Source organism: Scyliorhinus torazame, chromosome 3 (assembly GCF_047496885.1).
Source record: "Scyliorhinus torazame isolate Kashiwa2021f chromosome 3, sScyTor2.1, whole genome shotgun sequence".
Classification (NCBI taxonomy): domain Eukaryota; kingdom Metazoa; phylum Chordata; class Chondrichthyes; order Carcharhiniformes; family Scyliorhinidae; genus Scyliorhinus; species Scyliorhinus torazame.
In genome coordinates this window covers 186,640,215-186,663,350 of record NC_092709.1, presented here as the reverse complement: position 1 = coordinate 186,663,350, position 23,136 = coordinate 186,640,215, and the positions used below count along the sequence as shown (strand labels likewise).

The 23,136-nt window shown below is 47.4% G+C and overlaps 1 protein-coding gene across 1 annotated transcript in view; it reads left to right on the top strand.

Moving 5' to 3' along the window:
* Positions 1-23,136, top strand: part of ugdh (UDP-glucose 6-dehydrogenase) — a 55,756-nt gene that overhangs the window by 6,730 nt on the left and 25,890 nt on the right. The window contains exons 2-9 of the mRNA XM_072496591.1: positions 880-1,046; positions 1,156-1,257; positions 9,940-10,140; positions 10,398-10,595; positions 11,179-11,326; positions 12,327-12,421; positions 13,093-13,223; positions 17,392-17,531. Of these exons, the coding sequence (XP_072352692.1) occupies positions 885-1,046; positions 1,156-1,257; positions 9,940-10,140; positions 10,398-10,595; positions 11,179-11,326; positions 12,327-12,421; positions 13,093-13,223; positions 17,392-17,531 (1,177 nt within the window). The 5' untranslated portion in view covers positions 880-884. The remainder of the gene's footprint in view (positions 1-879; positions 1,047-1,155; positions 1,258-9,939; positions 10,141-10,397; positions 10,596-11,178; positions 11,327-12,326; positions 12,422-13,092; positions 13,224-17,391; positions 17,532-23,136) is intronic.

Sequence of the window (23,136 nt, the reverse complement as noted above, 5' to 3'; positions counted from 1 at the left end):
ATCACGTTTAAGAGCCGCCGCACATTAGTGTTTAATTGCCTGCCCTTTACGAATCCCGTCTGGTCCTCGTGGATCACCCCCGGGACAGGCAGTCGGGGGTTAGATCCGTGCGGTTTAAATGCTCGGGCGCGTAGCCGATCGGGGGAGGGGTCTACTTTTTGTATGTGGCTCCGCGGTCTGCCATGGAGCTCGGCACGGCCACTGGAAGCCGCCGCCGTGCGCATACGCGGACTCCAGACCGGAAGTGTGGGTTCCGTATCCACAGCTAAAACTGTGTGAATTACTCCGGGTCCCTGCTCGCCCTCTACAGAGCTAGCTGATCTTTTTTCCAGGAATCTCTGGAGTAAAACTCCAGCATTTTTATGTCGGCGTGGGGACATAGTCCCATTTTGGGAAAATCCAGCCCGATGTCTAAAGCAAGCCCCAAATTGTAACAGTAATATTCAAATAAAATATTGGCAGTAATAGAATTTCTTTTGGCCAGACTGAGACTGAATCTGTGATTTTCGTGGACCACATGTTTCAGCAACCCATTGAATACATTTATTCAGTTTCTTGGAAGGCCTTAATCCTGAGAATTTGGGATATTATTATGGGGAGTTGGACATGTTCTGTTAAAGCAGCAGATTAGAGTCCAATCTCCAAGCCGTTGCGAATAATTGTCCTTAACAAGGTGGTGGCAAACCGCCGTTTGGAACCTTGGTAGTCCACGTGGTCTAGGTACTTCCACAGTGCTGTTAGGAGGGGAAATACTGTGAGGAAAAATTAGGTAACATTTGGGCAATAGACAATGGTAAATTTCTGATTCAAGTGAAAGATCTGATTACAGAATTAAAAGATTTAATTTCTTCATTGACTTTATTTATCTTTTTTCCGCAGATATCATGTTTGAAATTAAGAAGATCTGCTGTATTGGTGCCGGATATGTTGGTGGGCCAACATGCAGTATCATTGCTCATATGTGCCCAGAGATTCGTGTTTCAGTTGTAGATGTTAACCATGCAAGAATAGAGGCCTGGAACTCAAATACTCTTCCAATCTATGAGGTTAATCACTGAAACATTTAGCCAATTTATTGCTAACCCTGCTTCGCAAGGCTTTTGAGTGTTTGCCATTCTGTCGATATTCAATAATAATTGTTCGTATTTTTTCCAGCCTGGTTTGACTGAAGTGGTAGAGTCATGCAGAGGGAAGAATCTTTTTTTCTTGACTGACATCGATGCTGCCATTCGAGAAGCTGACCTTATATTTATTTCGGTAACTTTATCGCCCAATATTCTCTTCTGTCCTGAACGTAGTGATTCTTACAGCTGTACAGTTACCCATGTGCTTATCCTTCATGTGTAAGCTCATCCACTGAGTGCCAGCGGGCTATGCAGTTATGGAGGAAATCACATCGCAACCATATCCTATTCGTAGCCACCATTTGCCACTCTTTGCATTTTAGCAGATCCCAAGAAAAGGAATTTGTGGAATGTCTACGAGATGGTTTTTGGAGCAGCTTGTGACTGAGCCCACTAGAGAACAGGCAGTTCTGGATTTGGTGATGTGTAATGATTAGAGAACTTAGGTTAAGAAACCCTTAGGGGACAGTGACCACAATATGATAGAATTTACCCTGCAGTTTGAGAGGGAGAAGCTGGAATCAAATGTAATGGTTTTACAATTGAGTAAAGGTAACTACAAAGAAATGAGGGAGGAGCTGGCCAGAGTTGATTGAAAGGGGAGCCTAGCAGGGAAGACAGTGGAACAGCAATGGCAGGAGTTTTGAGGTTTATTCAGGAGGCACAACAGAAATTCATCCCAAGGAGGAGGAAAAATGCTAAGAGGAGGCCAAGGCAACCATGGCTGACAAGGGAAGTCAAGGACAGGAAAAAAGAAAAAGAAAAAGCAGGGCAGCACGGTGGTGCAGTGGTTAGCACTGCTGCCTCACAGCACCAAGGTAGAACATAGAACATTACAGCGCAGTACAGGCCCTTCGGCCCTCGATGTTGCGCCGACCTGTGAAACCACTCTAAAGCCCATCTACACTATTTCCTTATCGTCCATATGTCTATCCAATGACCATTTGAATGCCCTTAGTGTTGGCGAGTCCACTACTGTTGCAGGCAGGGCATTCCACACCCTTACTACTCTCTGAGTAAAGAACCTACCTCTGACATCTGTCCTATATCTATCTCCCTTCAATTTAAAGCTATGTCCCCTCGTGCTAGACATCACCATCCAAGGAAAAAGGCTCTCACTGTCCACCCTATCCTATCCTCTGATCATCTTGTATGCCTCAATTAAGTCACCTCTTAACCTTCTTCTTTCTAACGAAAACAGCCTCAAGTCCCTCAGCTTTTCCTCATAAGATCTTCCCTCCATACCAGGCAACATACTGGTAAATCTCTTCTGCACCCTTTCCAATGCTTCCACATTCTTCCTATAACGCGGCGACCAGAATTACACGCAATACTCCAAATGCAGCCGCACCAGAGTTTTGTACAGCTGCAACATGACCTCATGGCTCCGAAACTCAATCCCTCTACCAATAAAAGCTAACATACCGTATGCCTTCTTAACAACCCTCTCAACCTGGGTGGCAACTTTCAGGGATCTATGTACATGGACACCGAGATCTCTCTGCTCATCCACACTGCCAAGAATCTTACCATTAGCCCAGTACTCTGTCTTCCTGTTATTCCTTCCAAAATGAATCACCTCACACTTTTCTGCATTAAACTCCATTTGCCACCTCTCAGCCCAGCTCTGCAGCTTATCTATGTCCCTCTGTAACCTGCTACATCCTTCCACACTGTCGACAACACCACCCTTCTGCGCCTTCCTCTAGGTCATTGATAAAAATGACAAACAGCAACGGCCCCAGAACAGATCCTTGTGGTATGCCACTTGTAACTGAACTCCATTCTGAACATTTCCCATCAACCACCACCCTCTGTCTTCTTTCAGCTAGCCAATTTCTGATCCACATCTCTAAATCACCCTCAATCCCCAGCCTCCGTATTTTCTGCAATAGCCTACCGTGGGGAACCTTATCAAACGCTTTACTGAAATCCATATACACCACATCAACTGCTCTACCCTCGTCTACCTGTTCAGTCACCTTCTCAAAGAACTCGATAAGGTTTGTGAGGCATGACCTACCCTTTACAAAGCCATGCTGACTATCCCTGATCAGATTATTCCTATCTAGATGATTATAAATCTTGTCTCTTATAATCCCCTCCAAGACTTTACCCACTACAGACGTGAGGCTCACCGGTCTATAGTTGCCGGGGTTGTCTCTGCTCCCCTTTTAGAACAAAGGGACCACATTTGCTATCCTCCAGTCCTCTGGCACTATTCCTGTAGCCAATGATGACGTAAAAATCAAAGCCAAAGGTCCAGCAATCTCTTCCCTGGCCTCCCAGAGAATCCTAGGATAAATCCCATCAGGCCCCGGGGACTTATCTATTTTCCGCCTGTCCAGAATTGCCAACACCTCTTCCCTACGTACCTCAATGCCATCTATTCTAATAGCCTGGGTCTCAGCATTCTCCTCCACAACATTATCTTTTTCCTGAGTGAATACTGACGAAAAATATTCATTTAGTATCTCGCCTATCTCTTCAGACTCCACACACAACTTCCCATCCCTGTTCTTGACTGGTCCTACTCTTACCCTAGTCATTCGCTTATTCCTGACATACCTATAGAAAGCTTTTGGGTTTTCCTTGATCCTACCTGCCAAATACTTCTCATGTCCCCTCCTTGCTCGTCTTAGCTCTCTCTTTAGATCCTTCCTCGCTACCTTGTAACTATCCATCGCCCCAACTGAAACTTCACACCTCATCTTCACATAGGCCTCCTTCTTCCTCTTAACAAGAGATTCCACTTCTTTGGTAAACCACGGTTCCCTCGCTCTATGCCTTCCTCCCTGCCTGACCGGTACGTACTTATCAAGAACACGCAGTAGCTGATCCTTGAACAAGCTCCACTTATCCAGTGTGCCCAACACTTGCAGCCTACTTCTCCAACCTATCCCCCCCAAGTCACGCCTAATGGCATCATAATTGCCCTTCCCCCAGCTATAACTCTTGCCCTGCGGTGTATACTTATCCCTTTCCATCACTAACGTAAATTTCACTTCTGAGGCTGTTTAAGGCTCTGGTCAGACCCCATTTGGAATGTTATGAGCAGTTTTGGGCCCCGTATCAATGGAAGGATGTGCTGGCCTTGGAGAGAGTCCAGAGGAGGTTCATAAGAATGATCTCTGAATATAGGACGTCATATGAGGAGTGGTTGAGGACTCCTGGTCTGTACTCAATGGAGTTTAGAAGGATGAGGGAGGAATCTCATTGAAACTTACAGAACACTGAAAGGCCTAGATAGAGTGAATGTGGAGAGGATGCTTCCACTAGTAGGAGAAACTAGAACCCGAGGGCACAGACTCAAACTGAAGGGACGATCCTTTAAAACAGTTGAGGAGGAATTTCTTCAGCCAGATGGTGGTGAATCTGTGGAACTCATTGCCTCAGAAGGCTGTGGAGGCTAAGTCACTGAGTGTCTTTAAGACAGAGATAGATAGAATCTGGGTTGGGGGAGGGGGAGAGACTCTGGGTTGGGGGAGAGGGAGGGAATCTGGGTTGGGGGAGGGGTAGAGACTCTGGGTTGGGGAGGGGAGAGGGTATCTGGGTTGGGGAAGGGGGAGGGACTCTGGGTTGGGGAAGGGGGAGGGAATCTGGGTTGGGGAAAAGAGAGGGAATCTGGGTTGGGGAAGGGGGAGGGACTCTGGGTTGGGGAAGGGGGAGGGAATCTGGGTTGGGAAGGTGGAGGGAGGGAATTTGATTGGAGAAGGAGGGAATTTGGGTGGGAAAGAGGGTGGGAATATGGGTTGGGGAAAGGTGGGAATCTGGGTTGGGGATGGGGGGGCCTCTGGGTTGGGGAAGGGGAGGGACTCTGGGTTGGGGAGGGGAGAGGGAATCTGGGTTGGGGAAGGGGGAGAGACTCTGGGTTGGGGAAGGGGGAGGGAATCTGGGTTGGGGAAGGGGAGGGACTGTGGGTTGGGGAGGGAGAGGGAATCTGGGTTGGGGAAGGGGGAGGAACTCTGGGTTGGGGAGGGGGAGAGACTCTGGGTTGGGGAGGGGAGACGGAATCTGGTTTGGGGAAGAGGGAGGGACTCTGGGTTGGGGAGGGGAGTGGGAATCTGGGTTGGGGAAGGGGGAGAGACTCTGGGTTGGGGAAGAGGGTGGGAATCTGGGTTATGGAAGGAGGAGGGTCTCTGGGTTGGGGAAGGGGAGGGAATCTGGGTTGGGAAGGTGGAGGGAGGGAATTTGGTTGGAGAAGGAGGGAATTTGGGTGGGAAAGAGGGTGGGAATATGGGTTGGGGAAGGGAGGGAATCTGGGTTGGGGAGAGGGAGGGAATCTGGGTTGGGAGAGGGGGAGAGACTCTGGGTTGGGGAGGGGAGAGGGAATCTGGGTTGGGAAGGTGGAGGGAGGGAATTTGATTGGAGAAGGAGGGAATTTGGGTGGGATAGAGGGTGGGAATATGGTTTGGGGAAAGGTGGGAATCTGGGTTGGGGATGGGGGGGGGCTCTGGGTTGGGAAGGGAAGGGACTCTGGGTTGGGGAGGGGAGAGGGAATCTGGGTTGGGGAAGGGGGAGAGACTCTGGGTTGGGGAAGGGAGACAGAATCTGGTTTGGGGAAGGGGAGGGACTCTGGGTTGGGGAGGGAGAGGGAATCTGGGTTGGGGAGGGGGAGAGACTCTGGGTTGGGGAGGGGAGACGGAATCTGGTTTGGGGAAGAGGGAGGGACTCTGGGTTGGGGAGGGGAGTGGGAATCTGGGTTGGGGAAGGGGGCGAGACTCTGGGTTGGGGAAGTGGGAGGGAATCTGGGGTGGGGAAGGGGAGGGACTCTGGGTTGGGGAGGGAGAGGGAATCTGGGTTGGGGAAGAGGGTGGGAATCTGGGTTATGGAAGGAGGAGGGACTCTGGGTTGGGGAAGGGGAGGGAATCTGGGTTGGGAAGGTGGAGGGACTCTGGGTTGGGGGGGGGGGAGACTCTGGGTTGGGGAGGGGAGACAGAATCTGGTTTGGGGAAGAGGGAGGGACTCTGGGTTGGGGAGGGGAGTGGGAATCTGGGTTGGGGAAGGGGAGAGACTCTGGGTTGGGGAAGTGGGAGGGAACCTGGGGTGGGGAAGGGGAGGGACTCTGGGTTGGGGAGGGAGAGGGAATCTGGGTTGGGGAAGAGTGTGGGAATCTGGGTTATGGAAGGAGGAGGGACTCTGGGTTGGGGAAGGGGAGGGAATCTGGGTTGGGAAGGTGGAGGGAGGGAATTTGGTTGGAGAAGGAGGGAATTTGGGTGGGAAAGAGGGTGGGAGTATGGGTTGGGGAAGGGAGGGAATCTGGGTTGGGGGAGAGGGAGGGAATCTGGGTTGGGTTGGGGGGAGGGAATCTGGGTTGGGGAAGGGGGAGGGAAACTGGGTTGGGGAGGGGGAGAGACTCTGGGTTGGGGAGAGGAGAGGGAATATGGGTTGGGGAAGGGGAGGAATCTGAGTTGGGGGGGAAGGAATCTGGGTTGGGGGGAAGGAATCTGGGTCGGGGGGAAGGAATCTGGGTTTGGGGGGACGGAATCTGGGTTGAGGGGGAGGGAATCTGGGTTGGGGGAGAGGGATGGAATCTGGGTTGGGTGAGGGGGAGAATCTGGGTTGGGGGAGTGGGCGGGAATCTGGGTTGGAAGAGGGAATCTGGGTTGAGTTGGGGGAGGGATTCTGGGTAGGAGGAAGGGAATCTGGGTTGTGGGGGAGGGAATCTGGGTTGGAGGGGGGAATCTGGGTTGGGGGGAGGGAGGGAATCTGGGTTGGGGGGACAGGGAGGAAATCTGGGTTGGAGGGGGAGAGGTAGCAAATATGGGTTGGGGGGAGAGGGAGGAAATATGGGTTCGGGAGGGAATCTGGGTTGGGGAAGAGGTTGGAATCTGGGTTGGGGAAGGAGGGGAGACTCTGGGTTGGGGGAGGGACTCTGGGTTGGGGAAGAGGGAGGGACTCTGGGTTGGGGAAGGGGGAGGGACTCTGGGTTAGGGAAGAGAGAGGGACTCTGGGTTGGGGAGGGGAGAGGGAATCTGGGTTGGGGAAGGGGGAGAGACTCTGGGTTGGGGAGGGGAAAGGGAATCTGGGTTGGGGAAGAGGGTGGGAATCTGGGTTGGGGAAGGGACTCTGGGTTGGGGAAGAGGGAGGGTCTCTGGGTTGGGGAATGGGGTGGGACTCTCCCTTCCCTAACTCTGGGTTAGGGAAGGGAGAGGGTCTCTGGGCTGTGGAAGGGGGAGGGACTCTGAGTTAGGGAAGGGAGAGGGAATCTGGGTTGGGGAAGGGGAGGGACTCTGGGTTGGGGAAGGGGGAAGGAATCTGGGTTGGGTTGGGGGGAGGGAATCTGGGTTGGGGAGGGGAGAGGGAGGGAATTTGGCTGGAGAAGGAGGGAATTTGGGTGGGAAAGAGGCTGGGAATATGGGTTGGGGAAGGGAGGGAATCTGGGTTGGGGGAGAGGGAGGGAATCTGGGTTGGGTTGGGGGGAGGGAATCTGGGTTGGGGAGGGGAGAGGGAATCTGGGTTGGGGAAGGGGAGGGACTCTGGGGTGGGGAGAAAAGAAAAGACAGAGATAGATAGGTTCTTGATTAATAAGGGGATCAGGGGTTATGGGGAGGAGGCAGGATAATGGGGATGAGAAATGTATCAGCCATAATCGAATGGCGGAGCAGACTCGATGGGCTAAATGGCCTAATTCTGCTCTTATGGTCTTATGAAATAGAGTTTTATGAATAAAGCTGAAGAACAACAAGCCCAAAATGCTATGGATGGGTACATATAATAACATTAAGAGATATGAGGCTTGGATTAGTATTGAATCGGCACCAGAACATTTCTGATTGTGAAATATTTAGGAGAGATAAGTATTAAAAAAGGAAGGAAGTGTGGCAGTGTTAATCAAATATTCTATTACAATTACAATTCTCCATTGGGAATTGGGGAAGGTATAGATACAAGAGTCAAATATATTTGATGAGAAAGAAGGAGTAAGAGGGGAAGTGTTTATCTTTTGGGAGTATGTATCAGACCACAGGCAGAAATGGTGCTGATTTGTTCTCAAGTCAACTTTGATTAGCCAATGGAGAAAGCAACACCCATTTATACACAGGGACCCATTCTCTGAAAATAAATGGAATGTGTTTAAGCTTTGGACATATTTTGAATTATGGGAGCTTGGGTAGCCTATAGTTTACCACTGTTTTCTTCATGGCAATGCCTCAGCCAATCAAAGTCAACTATAGGCTTCCCAAGTTCCTGGGTAATTAAAAAAAAACTGAGGCTTGGACATTTTGTTTTGATTGCAGAGAATAGATCCCTGCTTATGTTATTTCTGGCAAGCGTAAATGAGCCACGTTATGAGCTTGACTGATTATCTTTCTGATGATCTTAACTTGGTGTTAGGGCCTGTACGGTGGCGCAGTGGGTTAGCCCTGCTGCCTCACGGCGCCGAGGTCCCAGGTTCGATCCCGGCTCTGGGTCACTGTCTGTGTGGAGTTTGCACATTCTCCCCGTGTTTGTGTGGGTTTCGCCCCCACAACCCAAAGATGTGCAGGCTAGGCGGATTGTCCACGCTACATTGCCCCTTATTTGGAAAAAATGAATTGGGTACTCTAGATTTATTTTTTTTAAACTTAGTTGATAGTGTAGCTATTGGCACACTCAGCATTGTTCAGCAATTGCTGCCCAATCACAGAATCACATCTACCAGTATATGTTTCGTCTTGGGTTTTGCAAACGTGGGTTGGTTGATTATGATCTGTACTCTGCCTGTTATGAACAACCATAGGAACATGCTGTTTGATTTGATCAGCCAATTGCTGGGCTATACGGCATATATAGCTGGCATCGCACCTGCACTGAAATTCATACACAATGATGCTCAATTGTGTGGTAGGCAGAACATCTTTTTAGATTGATGGGAGCATCCTGTTGGTGGAAAATATACTAAATTGCTAGAAGCAACACCCATTTATACACAGGGACCCATTCTCTGAAAACAAATGGAATGTGTTTAAGCTTTGGACATATTTTGAATTACGGGAGCTTGGGTAGCCTATAGTTTACCATTGTTTTCTTCATGGCAATGCCTCAGCCAATCAAAGTCAACTTGAAAACCAATCAGTATCCTTTTCTTCAATGGTATAAATTGTTGGTATTCGTACATTTGTTCTGATGGTTTCAAGAAAAATGCTTCAGCAACGTGTCTCTCCTTTCAACAATAAACAAAGACACCAAATAAAAAATCTAAGCCAAGATGCGGTACCTTCCTATAAAACACTGAAGTAAGAAATTAGAGACAAGAAAGAAATATTTTAGTTAGGTGAAAATTGATTGAAAGATTATGCACATTTTGACTTTCATATCTCCATGTCAGCTGTGGCTCAGGTCGCAGTCTTGCTTCTGCCACAAGGTTCCAAGCTCAATGACCATGCCAAGGCTTCAGCACAAAACTCACTGACACTCCACTGCCATACTGAGGGAGTACGGCACTGCCGAAGGTGGTGTCTTTCAGATGAGATGTTAAATGAGGCAGTGTCTACCCCTCAATGTTGGATGTAAAAGATCCCTTGGTACTATGTGAAGAAGAGAGTTATTCCCAGTGTCCTGGACAATATTTACCCACCTAATCAACATCACAAAGAAAACATTATCCAGACAGTTTTCACATTGCTGTTTTGGAGAGTTTGCTCAGTGCAAATTGGCTGACACATTTCCTACATTGCAACAGTGACTACACTTGAAAAATGGCTCATCAGCTGTAAAGCACTTTGAGGCACCCAATGGTCTTGAAAAGTGCTCGACAAATGTAAGTCTTTCTTTTTATTTTCAGATTACAGGAAAAGTACTAACCACGGGTGCTCTGTTTATGTTGCAATAGGTGAACACACCCACTAAGATGTATGGAATGGGTAAAGGTCGAGCTGCAGACCTGAGATACATTGAATCATGTGCTCGGAGAATAGTGGCAGTCTCAAATGGACACAAAATAGTTACAGAGAAGAGCACTGTGCCTGTGCGAGCTGCTGAGAGTATTCGTAGAATATTCCATTCAAACAAAAAGCCAAACTTATCACTACAGGTGAATTCAAGCAGCTCAAGAACCATTGTGCTTATTTGTATTTGAAGGAGTTTTGCAGTCCACTTAATACTAAATAACAGCATTAAATTAGCTAATATGTACATCAGCAGTAGGGGGCTAATTCCTCTTTGCACTAAATATATCAACAGTGCAAATGCTTTAAAAATGTTGTCAGTCCTCGCTCTTATATCTGCTTTTTGGCCAGTTGACTCACACACTTCACAATGAATCTGACCAAGGTCATATTTACAATGTAGGTGCTATCAAATCCAGAATTCCTGGCTGAAGGGACGGCTATTTATAATCTGAAGAACCCAGATCGAGTGCTGATTGGTGGAGATGATACACCAGAGGGCCAGGAAGCGATTCGGGCACTCTGTGCTGTGTATGAGCATTGGGTACCAAAAGACAAAATCATCACTACTAACACATGGTCCTCCGAGCTTTCCAAACTGGTACATTCACTTTCAATCTTATTACAATTGTTCGGAAAACAAAGGTAATTTTAAGGGATTTATATTTATATTGTTCAAGCATTAGAAATAAGGGATAGTTTAAGTGTGGTTAATTTAATGTTTCTGTGCCTGGAAGGGTGAAGCCTAGACATAGGTTCAGGCTGGACAAAGGTGTTCGTATGTGTGGGGGTTGGTTTCAATTCCAACTGTGATTCTATTGCTTGAGCTGCACTTGCCTGTAAAATAATAGCCACACTTCAAGGTAATTTATTGTTTTTGAAACGCTTTGAGACATACCAATAAATGCAAGTTATTTCTTTCCTTTTTTTCAGTAAGATCCCTTTTTGGCGAGGAAGAGCTTGAACATTTCAAACCTTTGTAGGTTCTTCTTCTGACATAGTGTATCAACCTTCTTGCTCTGAGCTATCTCCAGAAACTAGATGGCCCATTATGCCTCACTAATGATAACTGTATACAATCTGCCCATGACAATGTTGAGCCTCAGCATGACATCTGGTAACTTGACAGAATGCAACGGGCATTTATCAGTCATATTTATTTGTTTTTCCCCGTTTATTATTAGGCTGCCAATGCATTTCTCGCTCAGCGAATCAGCAGTATTAACTCAATCAGTGCTCTGTGTGAAGCGACTGGTGCTGATGTTGAGGAGGTAGCTTGTGCTATAGGCATGGATCAGAGAATTGGAAACAAATTTCTCAAAGCCAGCATTGGTTAGTAATTTGTTTTTATAATTCAGAGATCTGTTGAAAGGTTTCAGGCGTAGTTCGGTAGGCCTTATTAAGTAATTAGGTAGATGAAAATAATATTTATTAACTACTAGAAACTATGTATGTAGGTACATTAAAGGTCCAATCTAGGAGCTGTCTCCATGCTTGCTTCCCCACACACCTCTTTCCAATGCTACACTGATCCCAAGGTGCAGGCTATGTGTTCTTACATCACTGTGTGGGAGGTAACGTACTCCGTCCCACATTAACCTTATGATGTGCCAGCCCCTTAAGGCTGGACTTTGAGACTAAGTGCTGACGGCAGCATGGGAACGGTAGTGTTTTATGACCGGAAAAACGAGGCGAAATGGCCACCAATCCTCCGTCTGATGGAGGGATAGCAGGCCCGCAGCATAGAGCACCCAGCTCTAGCACGGATACGGCCGGAGAGCGAAACACCTTCCTCTCGTTACTGTGCTTGACGGCCAGAATTGCCAGGCTGTGCATGTGCATGGTGGCGGCCTGCAGCGGCCACGCAGTGCAACATGGCGCCGGCAGCGCGCGGACCCAGCCTACCAAATAGCGACCCCCTTTGGCCTACCTTGCCAACCCCGGACTACTCCCCACCTGTGCCCCCAGCCCCAGCCAAAGCCCTCCCATGCCCAAGGATTGGCTCCCCCTGACTGTGGCGGTGCTGGACTTAGTCCACACGCGACCGACGCTGTTGGGAACTCAGCCCATCGGAAGCGGAGCATCGGGGAGAGGGCCTCAGGTAACATCCTGAGCGGTACGCCGTTTTGGAGGGCGCGGCGCATTGCAAAAGCGGCACTGCCCCCGATTCCGGCACCAACATGGATTCTCCAGCTGATCACCGAATGCGATTTCAGTGTCAGAGGCTGGAGAATCCCGCTCTTATACTATAAAATCCATCTTTATTTAGTTTACAAATCCTAATTGGGATTAGAAGATACATTTAATAGGCAACGCCTTTATTCCGTTTCAGGATTTGGAGGGAGCTGTTTTCAGAAAGACGTTCTGAATCTGGTGTATTTATGTGAAGCATTGAACTTACCTGAAGTGGCTCTATACTGGCAGCAGGTAAATTCTTGAGATATTTCAGAGAAATTATATCATGAACTTGGTGCTCAGCAGCTATTTTTGGTGTGCCCAACAATTTCAACTGACAAATTATTCATTTAGCAAGATATGTTATTCAGGATCTTTAATTCTTTATCCATTTCATTCGAAGAAATGTATCTCAAATGTGTTTTCAAATTAAACAAATTCACGGTGGACGATGTCAGTATCTGTTTCTTGGAATGGGTATCCATACTGACTCTGCCCAACTGTATTCGGATTTTCTAAATGTCCAGCTACCTCTTCCTAAATAATAGATTCTCGCATTTTCCCAATGACAGATGTCAGGCTAACTGCCGTATAGTTCATTTCTGGCTTTTGGCTCCCTCCTCTCTTGAATAAAGAAACCACAAGCTGCAGTTAATCCCACAAGGTATCCAGACTTCACTGAGCTAAGAGAAACATTCAGCAGGTGGCTATCTATAGTATAAAGTGAGGGAACGGAATTAATATTAATATCTCCATCGTTAAATTTTATGAAATCTTTTCTTGGTTGCTTTGTGTTAAGTTGTGTTAGTTAAGTGATAGTTAAGTGAAAAATGAAAACAAAAGCATTGAAAGAATATCTGGTATATTGTTTTTACAGATCACACTCGGCCCATTTTGTCATTTTAAAGCTTGATTTCTTTTAGGTGATTGACATGAATGATTATCAGCGGAGGAGATTTGCTTCCCGCATTATTGGCTGCCTCTTCAATACTGTGACAGGCAAAAAGATTGCTCTTTTAGGCTTTGCTTTCAAAAAGGACACTGGAGACACCCGGTAATTTTATTACTCTGATACACTTCAATTTTTCTGTGATAATGCATGGTTGCATGTGCAGTACTGTAATATTGAAAACAATTTTATCTTGACATTTTCTGTGGGAAAGCATTTTGACTGTATTCTCGAAATAGCATCCACCTCGTCGGAATTTCTATCTTTAACTGAAATCAATGTGACAAAGACCGATAAAAGGAACATTTATTTCTGAGCACCTTGCGGAATTAACTGTGAAAAGAAAATGTCTCTGCGGCTGCCATTTCTTTTACTCAAGAAGGTTGGGAGAAAGAAAGCAGGAAACTAACTGCAAGCCAGTTAGCCAGACATCTGCCATTAGGAAAATGCTAGAACCTACAGTAATAGCATGACATTTAGAAAACTCAAAATACAATCGGGTAGAGTCAACATGCTTTTGTGAAAGAGAAATCATGCTGGAGGATCTTTGAGGATGCAACAAGCAGTATGGATAGAGGGGAACCGGTAGATGTAGTATACTTGGATTTCCAAAAGGCACTCGATAAGGTGTTACATAAAAGATTACTACCACAAGAGCACAGGTGTTGGGAGTGATATATTAGTGTGGATAGAGGATAAGTTAACAAACAGGAAAAAGAGAGTTGGGATAAATGGGTCAGTGGGAATGGTGGAATAGGTTTAAGGGACTGAATGGCCTATCCCTGCGCCTAATATTTATGTTCATATGTACCTTAAATCATATTAATAATCCCTTCACTATTCATTTCTTCAGTAGTTTTTTCTGTTTTTTATGAATGGCTTTCTATATAATTTATAAAATCATCTTCCCTGTTTTGACTATTAAGTCAGACACCATTGCTAAGTATGTGTGATATGGGCAGCACGGTGGCCTAGTGGTTAGCACGGTGGCCTAGTGGTTAGCACAGCTGCCTCACGGGACTGAGGTCCCAGGTTCGATCCCGGCTCTGGGTCACTGTCCGTGTGGAGTTTGCACATTCTCCCCGTGTCTGCGTGGGTTTCGCCCCCACAACCCAAAAATGTGCAGAAAGTCAAACCAATTATCATTTACCTTCAAAACAATCCTTTGATTCTGTGAACCATAGAATAATGGAATTGCCAGCCCTCTTTGCTAAGTTCACCAAGAAACCCTCTTGTTGCCCTGTGGCTTCACAGCCAGGGTCCCAGGTTCGATTCCCGGCTGGGACACTGTCTGTGCGGAGTCTACACGTTCTCCCCGTGTCTGTGTGGGTTTCCTCCGGGCGCTCTGATTTCCTCCCATTCGTCCCAAAAGGCGTGCTGTTAGGTAATTTGGACATTCTGAATTCTCCCTCGGTGTACCCGAACAGGCGCCAGAATGTGGCGACTAGGGGCTTTTCACAGTAGCTTCATTGCAATGTAAGCCTACTTGTGACGATAAAGATTATTATAAGAAAAAAAGAGTAGCACGGTGGCCCAGTGGTTAGCACTACTACCTACGGCGCTGAGGATCCGGGATCGATTCCGGACCCGGGTCAATGTCTGTGTGGGGTATGCACATTCTCCCCGTGTCTGCGGGGTTTCACCCCCATAACCTAAAGATGTGCAGAGTGGATTGGCCACGCTAAATTGCCCCTTAATTGGAAAAAAAGAATTGGGTACTCTAAATTTATAAAACAAAAAGAAACCCTCTTGTTTACAAAGGTGCATTTAGCTCCTTTGATCTAAGGACTTCACAGATAATTTACAGCACTTATTGAATTAACTGTAGACCTCCTGTCCCTACCAAGAGTTCAAAATATTTTGTTCATAAATATTTTTTGTCCATTCTTAAAGTTACAAAACCAATGCACAGAGTGGACAGGGCAAATCTTTAATCCATCTCATTGGTTGCTCCAGAAACCAATTCAGATTCAAATTGAAACAAATTCATGGTCTCCACAAGAGAGACATACGGGATTCTCCACTCCCACGCCGAAGTGGCCGCGCTGTCGTGAACGCCGTCGAGGTTCACGACGGCGCGGAACGGCCCCAGTCCCGACCGATTCAGGCCCTGACAATGGGCCAGTATCGGGGCTGCGTCACCTACTCGCGCCAGGCCTTGTCGCCCGCGTAAAAGCGGCGCCGCATAGATGACGCGGCCGGCGCCGCATAACGGACGTCATCCGCGCATGCGTGGGTTGGCGCCGGCCGCGTCATCTATGCGGCGCCGCTTTTACGCGGGCAACAAGGCCTGGCGCGAGTAGGTGACGCAGCCCCGATACTGGCCCATTGTCAGGGCCTGAATCGGTCGGGACCGGGGCCGTTCCGCGCCGTCGTGAACCTCGACGGCGTTCACGACGGCACGGCCACTTCGGCGTGGGAGTGGAGAATCCCGTATGTCTCTCTTGTGGAGACCATGAATTTGTTTCAATTTGAATCTGAATTGGTTTCTGGAGCAACCAATGAGATGGATTAAAGATTTGCCCTGTCCACTCTGTGCATTGGTTTTGTAACTTTAAGAATGGGAGAAAAAATATAAATGAACAAAATATTTTGAACTCTTGGTAGGGACAGGAGGTCTACAGTTAATTCAATAAGTGCTGTAAATTATCTGTGAAGTCCTTAGATCAAAGGAGCTAAATGCACCTTTGTAAACAAGAGGGTTTCTTTTTGTTTTATAAATTTAGAGTACCCAATTCTTTTTTTTCCAATCAAGGGGCAATTTAGCGTGGCCAATCCACTCTGCACATCTTTAGGTTATGGGGGTGAAACCCCGCAGACACGGGGAGAATGTGCATACCCCACACAGACATTGACCCGGGATCGAACCCGGATCCTCAGCGCCGTAGCTAGCAGTGCTAACCACTGGGCCACCGTGCTACTCTTTTTTTCTTATAATAATCTTTATCGTCACAAGTAGGCTTACATTGCAATGAAGCTACTGTGAAAAGCCCCTAGTCGCCACATTCTGGCGCCTGTTCGGGTACACCGAGGGAGAATTCAGAATGTCCAAATTACCTAACAGCACGCCTTTTGGGACTAATGGGAGGAAATCAGAGCGCCCGGAGGAAACCCACACAGACACGGGGAGAACGTGTAGACTCCGCACAGACAGTGTCCCAGCCGGGAATCGAACCTGGGACCCTGGCTGTGAAGCCACAGGGCAACAAGAGGGTTTCTTGGTGAACTTAGCAAAGAGGGCTGGCAATTCCATTATTCTATGGTTCACAGAATCAAAGGGTTGTTTTGAAGGTAAATGATAATTGGTTTGACTTTCTGCACATTTTTGGGTTGTGGGGGCGAAAACCACGCAGACACGGGGAGAATGTGCAAATGTTGCCGTCCTCTCTAAGTCCGCCCCGCAAGAAGATGGGGGACGGATCTTGCGGGGCCGCGGAAGGAAGGAGGTCCTCCTTCAGAGAGGATGGCCCGACGATCGGTGGGCACCGTTCGCGGGCCACCCCACATTCCAGGTGAAGCCCGGTGCAGGATCCCCCCTCGCCCCCCCCAGCGTTCACGCACCGCCCACGACTGCAGCGACCAGGTGTGGACGGCGCCGGGGGGAACCCGCCGTTTTGGCCTGGCTGCTCGGCCAATCCGGGCCTCAGAATAGCGGAGGTGCCGGAGAATCGCCATTTTCGGTGTCTCCGGCGATTCTCCGGCCTGCGGCCCGCGAAACTCGACCGGGCCATTCCCTCCGCTTGGGAGAATCGCGGGAGGGCGTCGGACCGGCGTCCCCGGAAATTTGGGCGGCCCAGGCGATTCTCCCAACCGGCGTGGGAGTGGAGAATCGCGCCCCTCAAGATCCAAGCTGACACGAAAAGGCATTGCATCTCATCTTGGGATTGATCTGATGCTTGATCTTAGCCAAAGGGCCGAGAAGCGATGAGTTCAAAGATGTTCATCCATTGATTTCAGTTTTCTCACTTCTAATTCTGACCTTATTAAATAAGCACAGGTTGCCCTTTGAGCTGTAATTGGTTCAGATTTGATTACCAGTTTGTTAGCCAAGTATTTCCATATATCTATATTTAACATTTAATTCTTAAACTAAGTTATCTTCTAAAACATGTTACTTATTAAACTAGACATTCATAACCATTGATAGATCTTTTTCCAACCATAACCCAGTGGAGAGGCACTTCCTTTAACTGTTTTAATTTCATTTAAATGTATTCAGTTTTATTCTGCAGAATTTTAAGTTTACTAATTGGGTCATTTTATTTCATTTTAGAGAGTCTTCCAGTATCTACATCAGCAAATACCTACTGGATGAAGGTGCAAATCTTCACATCTATGATCCCAAAGTTCCCAAAGAGCAGATTATCAAGGACCTGTCACATCCCAATATCTCTCAGGGTACCTCTGATGAAGGTATAACATGACTTATAATTTTTCTTTCTCAACTTTGCTGTTCATATATACTATTGAGATACAAATGACTTTTTTTGTGTTTAAAAGAAGCTGTATTCCCCAAGTTCACTCCGCTATACAAATTGAGAATCGAATCAAAGTGGACCCAATTGACGTTTGAATTGTACTATCTGCAATTCTTCTTCACACTGAGCAACACTCATTCATATAAACACCATTTCCTATAAATCAATCAGTTTTATATCCAGCTGCAAAAATTCCTTTTATGCCATATGCCTGAATTTTTCTAATAGGATCATTGGGGGCAGCACAGCGGCGCAGTAGTTAGCACTGCTGCCTCACGGCACCGAGGATCCTGGTTTGACCCCAACCCCGGGTCACTGTCCGTGTGGAGTTTGCACATTCTCCCCGTGTCTGCATGGGTCTCACCCCCACAACCCAAAAAGATGTGCAGGGTAGGTATATTGGCTATGCTAAATTACCCCTTAAATAGAAAATAAATAATTGGGTACTCTAAATACATTTTTATTTAAAATAGGATAATTGAATCATAGAATGTTTCGAGGAAAGAAATGACCATTTGGCCTGTTGAGTCCATGCCAGCTCTCTGCAAGAGCACCTTTTCCCTTCAGGTGCTTATTGAATTCCATTTTGAAAGCCAAGATTGTATCTTCCACTAACACCATTTCAGGCAGCTATCTTTTCTGCACTCTCTCCAACACCTTCACATCCTTCCTAAAGTGCATTGCCTAGAATTGGATACAATACTTCAGTTGAGATTGAACCAATTCTTTATAAAGATTCATCATAACATTCTGATGTTTGTAATTTATGCCTCAATTGATCAAGTCCAGGATCCCGTATGCTTTTCTGACCTTTTCTCAACCTGTCCAGCCCCTTCAATTTGTGCACAAACCCCCCCAGATCATTCTGTTTCCGCACTCTCCACTCCTTTAGAGTTGTATCCTTTGTTTTATATTGCCTCTCCCAATTTTTCCTACAAAATTGTATCACTTCATACTTCTACATGTGATATTTAATCTGCTACTTATTCCCCTGTTCCTGGCTTTGTCTTTTTCAAATCTATCACTATCCTCCTTACATTCACTATACTTCCAAGTTTTGTGTAAACTGCAAATTTTGAGATTGTGTCCTGTACGCCCAAGCCTAAATCATTAGCATATAGCAAGAAAAAAGCAATGGTCCTAGTACCAACACTGGGGAACCCCACTGTACACTTTCTTCATCATAATTCCCTGTCAGTCAGCTAATGCATCTACGATAACATTATCCCTTTTATTCAATGGGCTTTAGTTTTGCTGGCAAACCCATTTTGTGACATTTTATCAAACATCATTTAAAGTTCATGTACGCTACTTGATCAGCATTACACTCGTCAACCATTTCTGTTACTCTATCAAACATCTCAATAAAGTTAGTTAAACATATCATAACCTTTATATGTATGTTTTTATTAGGTGTTTCATATTTTTTTTTACAATAAATGCAACAAAGTAACAAGAAAATATCAGTGCAAAACATGTCCAGAACTGAAGAAGAGTTATAGCACACACAAGAACAAACAAGACAGGATAAATTCAGAACAGTATGCTTAAGGAACCGGCGCCTCTAGTTTATATCATGGATTAATTCAACAACAGATTAACAAATTGAGCGGTGGGAAAGGAAGAATAGTTCAGGACGCATGTCCTTATGTATTGCGATATCAAGATTGACAAAATGAAATAAAATTAATTAGCTCATGGAAATCCCAACAGGAGTAAGTCAGCGAAGGTGGAGACTATGAATTTAAGATAGAGATCCAATATTTTACGGAATGCATCAGACTTAGAATGGATCACAGAGGTCAGGAATTCCATGGAGATGCATTCTATAATTAGCCAATGCCAGTTTTGAATTGAAGGTTATTTGCCACCATTTCAGAAGCATAGGATTGGATTGGATTTGTTTATTGTCACGTGTACCGAGGTACAGTGAAAAGTATTTTTCTGCGAGCAGCTCAACAGATCATTAAGTACACGAGAACATAGAACATAGAACATAGAACATACAGTGCAGAAGGAGGCCATTCGGCCCATCGAGTCTGCACCGACCCACATTAATCCCTCACTTCCACCTTATCCCCGCAACCCAATAACCCCTCCCAACCCTTATGGACACTACGGGTAATTTAGCATGGCCAATCCACCTAACCTGCACGTCTTTGGACTGTGGGAGGAAACCGGAGCACCCGGAGGAAACCCACGCGGACACGGGGAGAACGTGCAAACTCCGCACAGACAGTGACCCAGCGGGGAATCGAACCTGGGACCCTGGCGCTGTGAAGCCACAGTGCTAATCACTTGTGCTACCGTGCTGCCCGTAAAATCATCAGTGTTTTGCTTAATCATCAGAAAATCAGCAAATCATCAGTAAAATCATCAGAAGAAAAGGGAATAAAAGAAAATACATAATAGGGCAACACAACATATACAATGTAACTACATAAGCACTGGCATCGGATGAAGCATACAGAGTGTAGTGTTAATGAGGTCAGTCCATAAGAGGGTCATTTAGGGGTCTGGTGACTGTGGGGAAGAAGCTGTTTTTGAGTTTGTTCGTGCATGTTCTCAGACTTCTGTATCTCCTGCCCGATGGAAGAAGTTGGAAGAGTAAGTAAGCCGGGTGGGAGGGATCTTTGATTATGCTGCCTGCTTTCCCCAGGCAGCGGGAGGTGTAGATAGAGTCAATGGATGGGAGGCAGGTTCGTATGATGGACTGGGCGGTGTTCACGACTCTCTGAAGTTTCTTGCGGTCCTGGGCCGAGCAGTTGCCATACCAGGCTGCGATGCAGCCAGATAGGATGCTTTCTATGGTGCATCTGTAAAAGTTGGTAAGGGTTAATGTGGACATGCCAAATTTCCTTAGTTTCCTGAGGAAGTATAGGCTCTGTTGTGCTTTCTTGGTGGTAGCGTCGACGTGGGTGGACCAGGACAGATTCTTACTACCTGCAAAGGTCAGGATATTCTACTGCCCCTTTTTATTAGAATCAGTAATTCCCCCATCTTGAAGACTCAGAATCAGGAACACAGGATTAGACTCTAAGGCTCTATCAAAAATTGTCTCCAGCTCCCTGAATACATCAGGTCAATAGGACTGAATCTTTTTTTTTCATAAACATTTTATTGAGGTATTTTTGGTATAGAAACAACAACAAAATAGACAAGATACATGAAACCATAAACATAGTGCAAAAACCGTTTACCTTTCGTACAGGTCTCACCTTTATTGACCCCCTACTCCCCCGCCCCCCCCCCCCCCCTTCCGCAAGGAAGTCGACGAACGGTTGCCACCTCCGGGTAAACCCTAACAGTGACCCTCTCAAGGCGAACTTAATTTTCTCCAAACAGAGAAAGCTAGCCATGTCCGATAGCCAGGTCTCCGACTTCGGGAGTTTTGGGTCCCTCCATGCCAAAAGTATCCGTCTCCGGACTACCAGGGAAGCAAAGGCCAGACCATCCGCCTCTTTCTCCTCCTGGATTCCCGGATCTTCCGACACCCCGAAAATCACCACCTCTGGACCCAGCGCCACCCTTGTTTTTAAAACCTTGGACATGACGTCTGCAAACCCCTGCCAAAATTCCTGAAGCTTCGGACACGTCCAAAACATGTGGACATGGTTCGCTGGTCCTCCCGCGCATTTTGTGCACCTGTCCTCCACCCCAAAGAATCTGCTCATCCGGGCCACTGTCATGTGAGCCCGGTGAACGACCTTAAATTGTACCAGGCTGAGCCTGGCACACGTTGCGGATGTGTTGACTCTACTCAACGCGTCTGCCCATAAACCATCCTCTATCTCACCTCCCAGCTCCTCCTCCCACTTGCGCTTCAGCTCCTCGGTCTGTGTCTCCTCCGACCCCATAATCTCCTGATAGATGTCCGAGACGCTCCCCTCCCCTACCCACCTTCTGGAAATTACCCTGTCCTGAATCCCCCTCAGCGGTAGGAGCGGGAAGGTTGCCACCTGCTTACTAAGGAAGTCCCGCACCTGCAAGTATCTGAATTTGTTTCCCCTCGCCAGCCCAAACTTTTCCTCCAACGCTCTCATACTCGTGAAACTCCCCTCTATAAACACATCCCCCATCCTCTCAATCCTCGCTCTCCGCCATACCCGGAATCCCCCATCCATACTCCCCGGGGCAAACTGGTGGTTATCACAAATTGGGGCCCAGACCGATGCTCCCACTGCTCCCACATGCCGCCTCCACTGGCCCCAAACTCTCAGGGCCGCCACCACCACGGTGGAGTACCATGCCGGCGGGAACGGCGGAGGCACAGTTACCAACTCCCCCAAACTAGTGCCCTTACAAGAAGCCGCCTCCATATGCACTCACGCCGACCCCTCCCTCACCACCCACTTCCTGATCATAGCTATGTTAGCCGCCCAGTAATAATTGCTAAAATTTGGCAGCACCAGCCCACCCTCTCCCCGGCTCGAGCATTACCTTCCTGACCCACGGGGTCTTGCCCACCCAGACGAAGCCCGTGATCACTCTGTTGACCCGCTTAATAAAGGACCGCGGAATAAAAATGGGGAGACATTGAAATACAAATAGAAACCTCGGGAGGACAGTCATTTTCACCGTTTGTACCATCCCGGCCAGCGACAACGGGAGCGGGTCCCATCTCCAGAAATCGTCCTTCATTTGGTCACTAGCCGGGCCAGATTCAATTTATGCAGCCGGTCCCATTCCCGTGCCACTTGGATGCCCAGGTACCTAAAACTACCCCCTACTGACCTAAACGGCAGCTCCCCCAGTCGCCCCTCCTGTCCCCTCGCCTGGACCACAAATATCTCACTCTTATCCATGTTTAGCTTATACCCCGAAAACCGGCCGAATTCCCCTAAAATCTTCATGATTTCCTCCATCCCCTCTACTGCGTCCGAAACGTACAGAAGCAGATAATCCGCATAGAGCGAAACCCTGTGCTCCACCCGGCCCCCCCCCCCCCCCCAGACCAGTCCTCTTCAGCCCCTTGAAGCTCTCAGAGTAATTGCCAATGGCTCTATAGCCAGCGCAAACAACAATGGGGAGAGGGGGCATCCCTGTCTCGTCCCCTGGTACAGTCTAAAATAGTCCGAAGTTGTCCTCTTCATACACTTGCCACAGGAGCCCGATACAGTAACCTGACCCAGTCAATAAAGCCCCGCCCAAATCCGAACCGTCCCAGTATCTCCCACAGATAGTCCCATTCTACCCGATCAAAAGCCTTTTCTGCATCCATTGTGATCACAACCTCAACCTCCCTACCTTCCGAGGGTATCATGATCACATTTAACAGCCTTCTTACATTGGCCACCAACTGCCTACCCTTAACAAACCCCGTCTGGTCCTCCCCAATAATGTCCGGAACACAATCCTCAATCCTGGAGGGCAAGATTTTGGCCAGCAACTTGGCATCCACATTCATCAGGGAGATCGGCCTGTAGGGCCCACACAGCTCCGGGTTCTTGTCCCGCTTAAGAATCAGCAAAATCATTGCCTGTGACATTGTCGGGGACAGCACCCCTCTTTCCCTTGTCTCATTGAACATCCTCAACAAC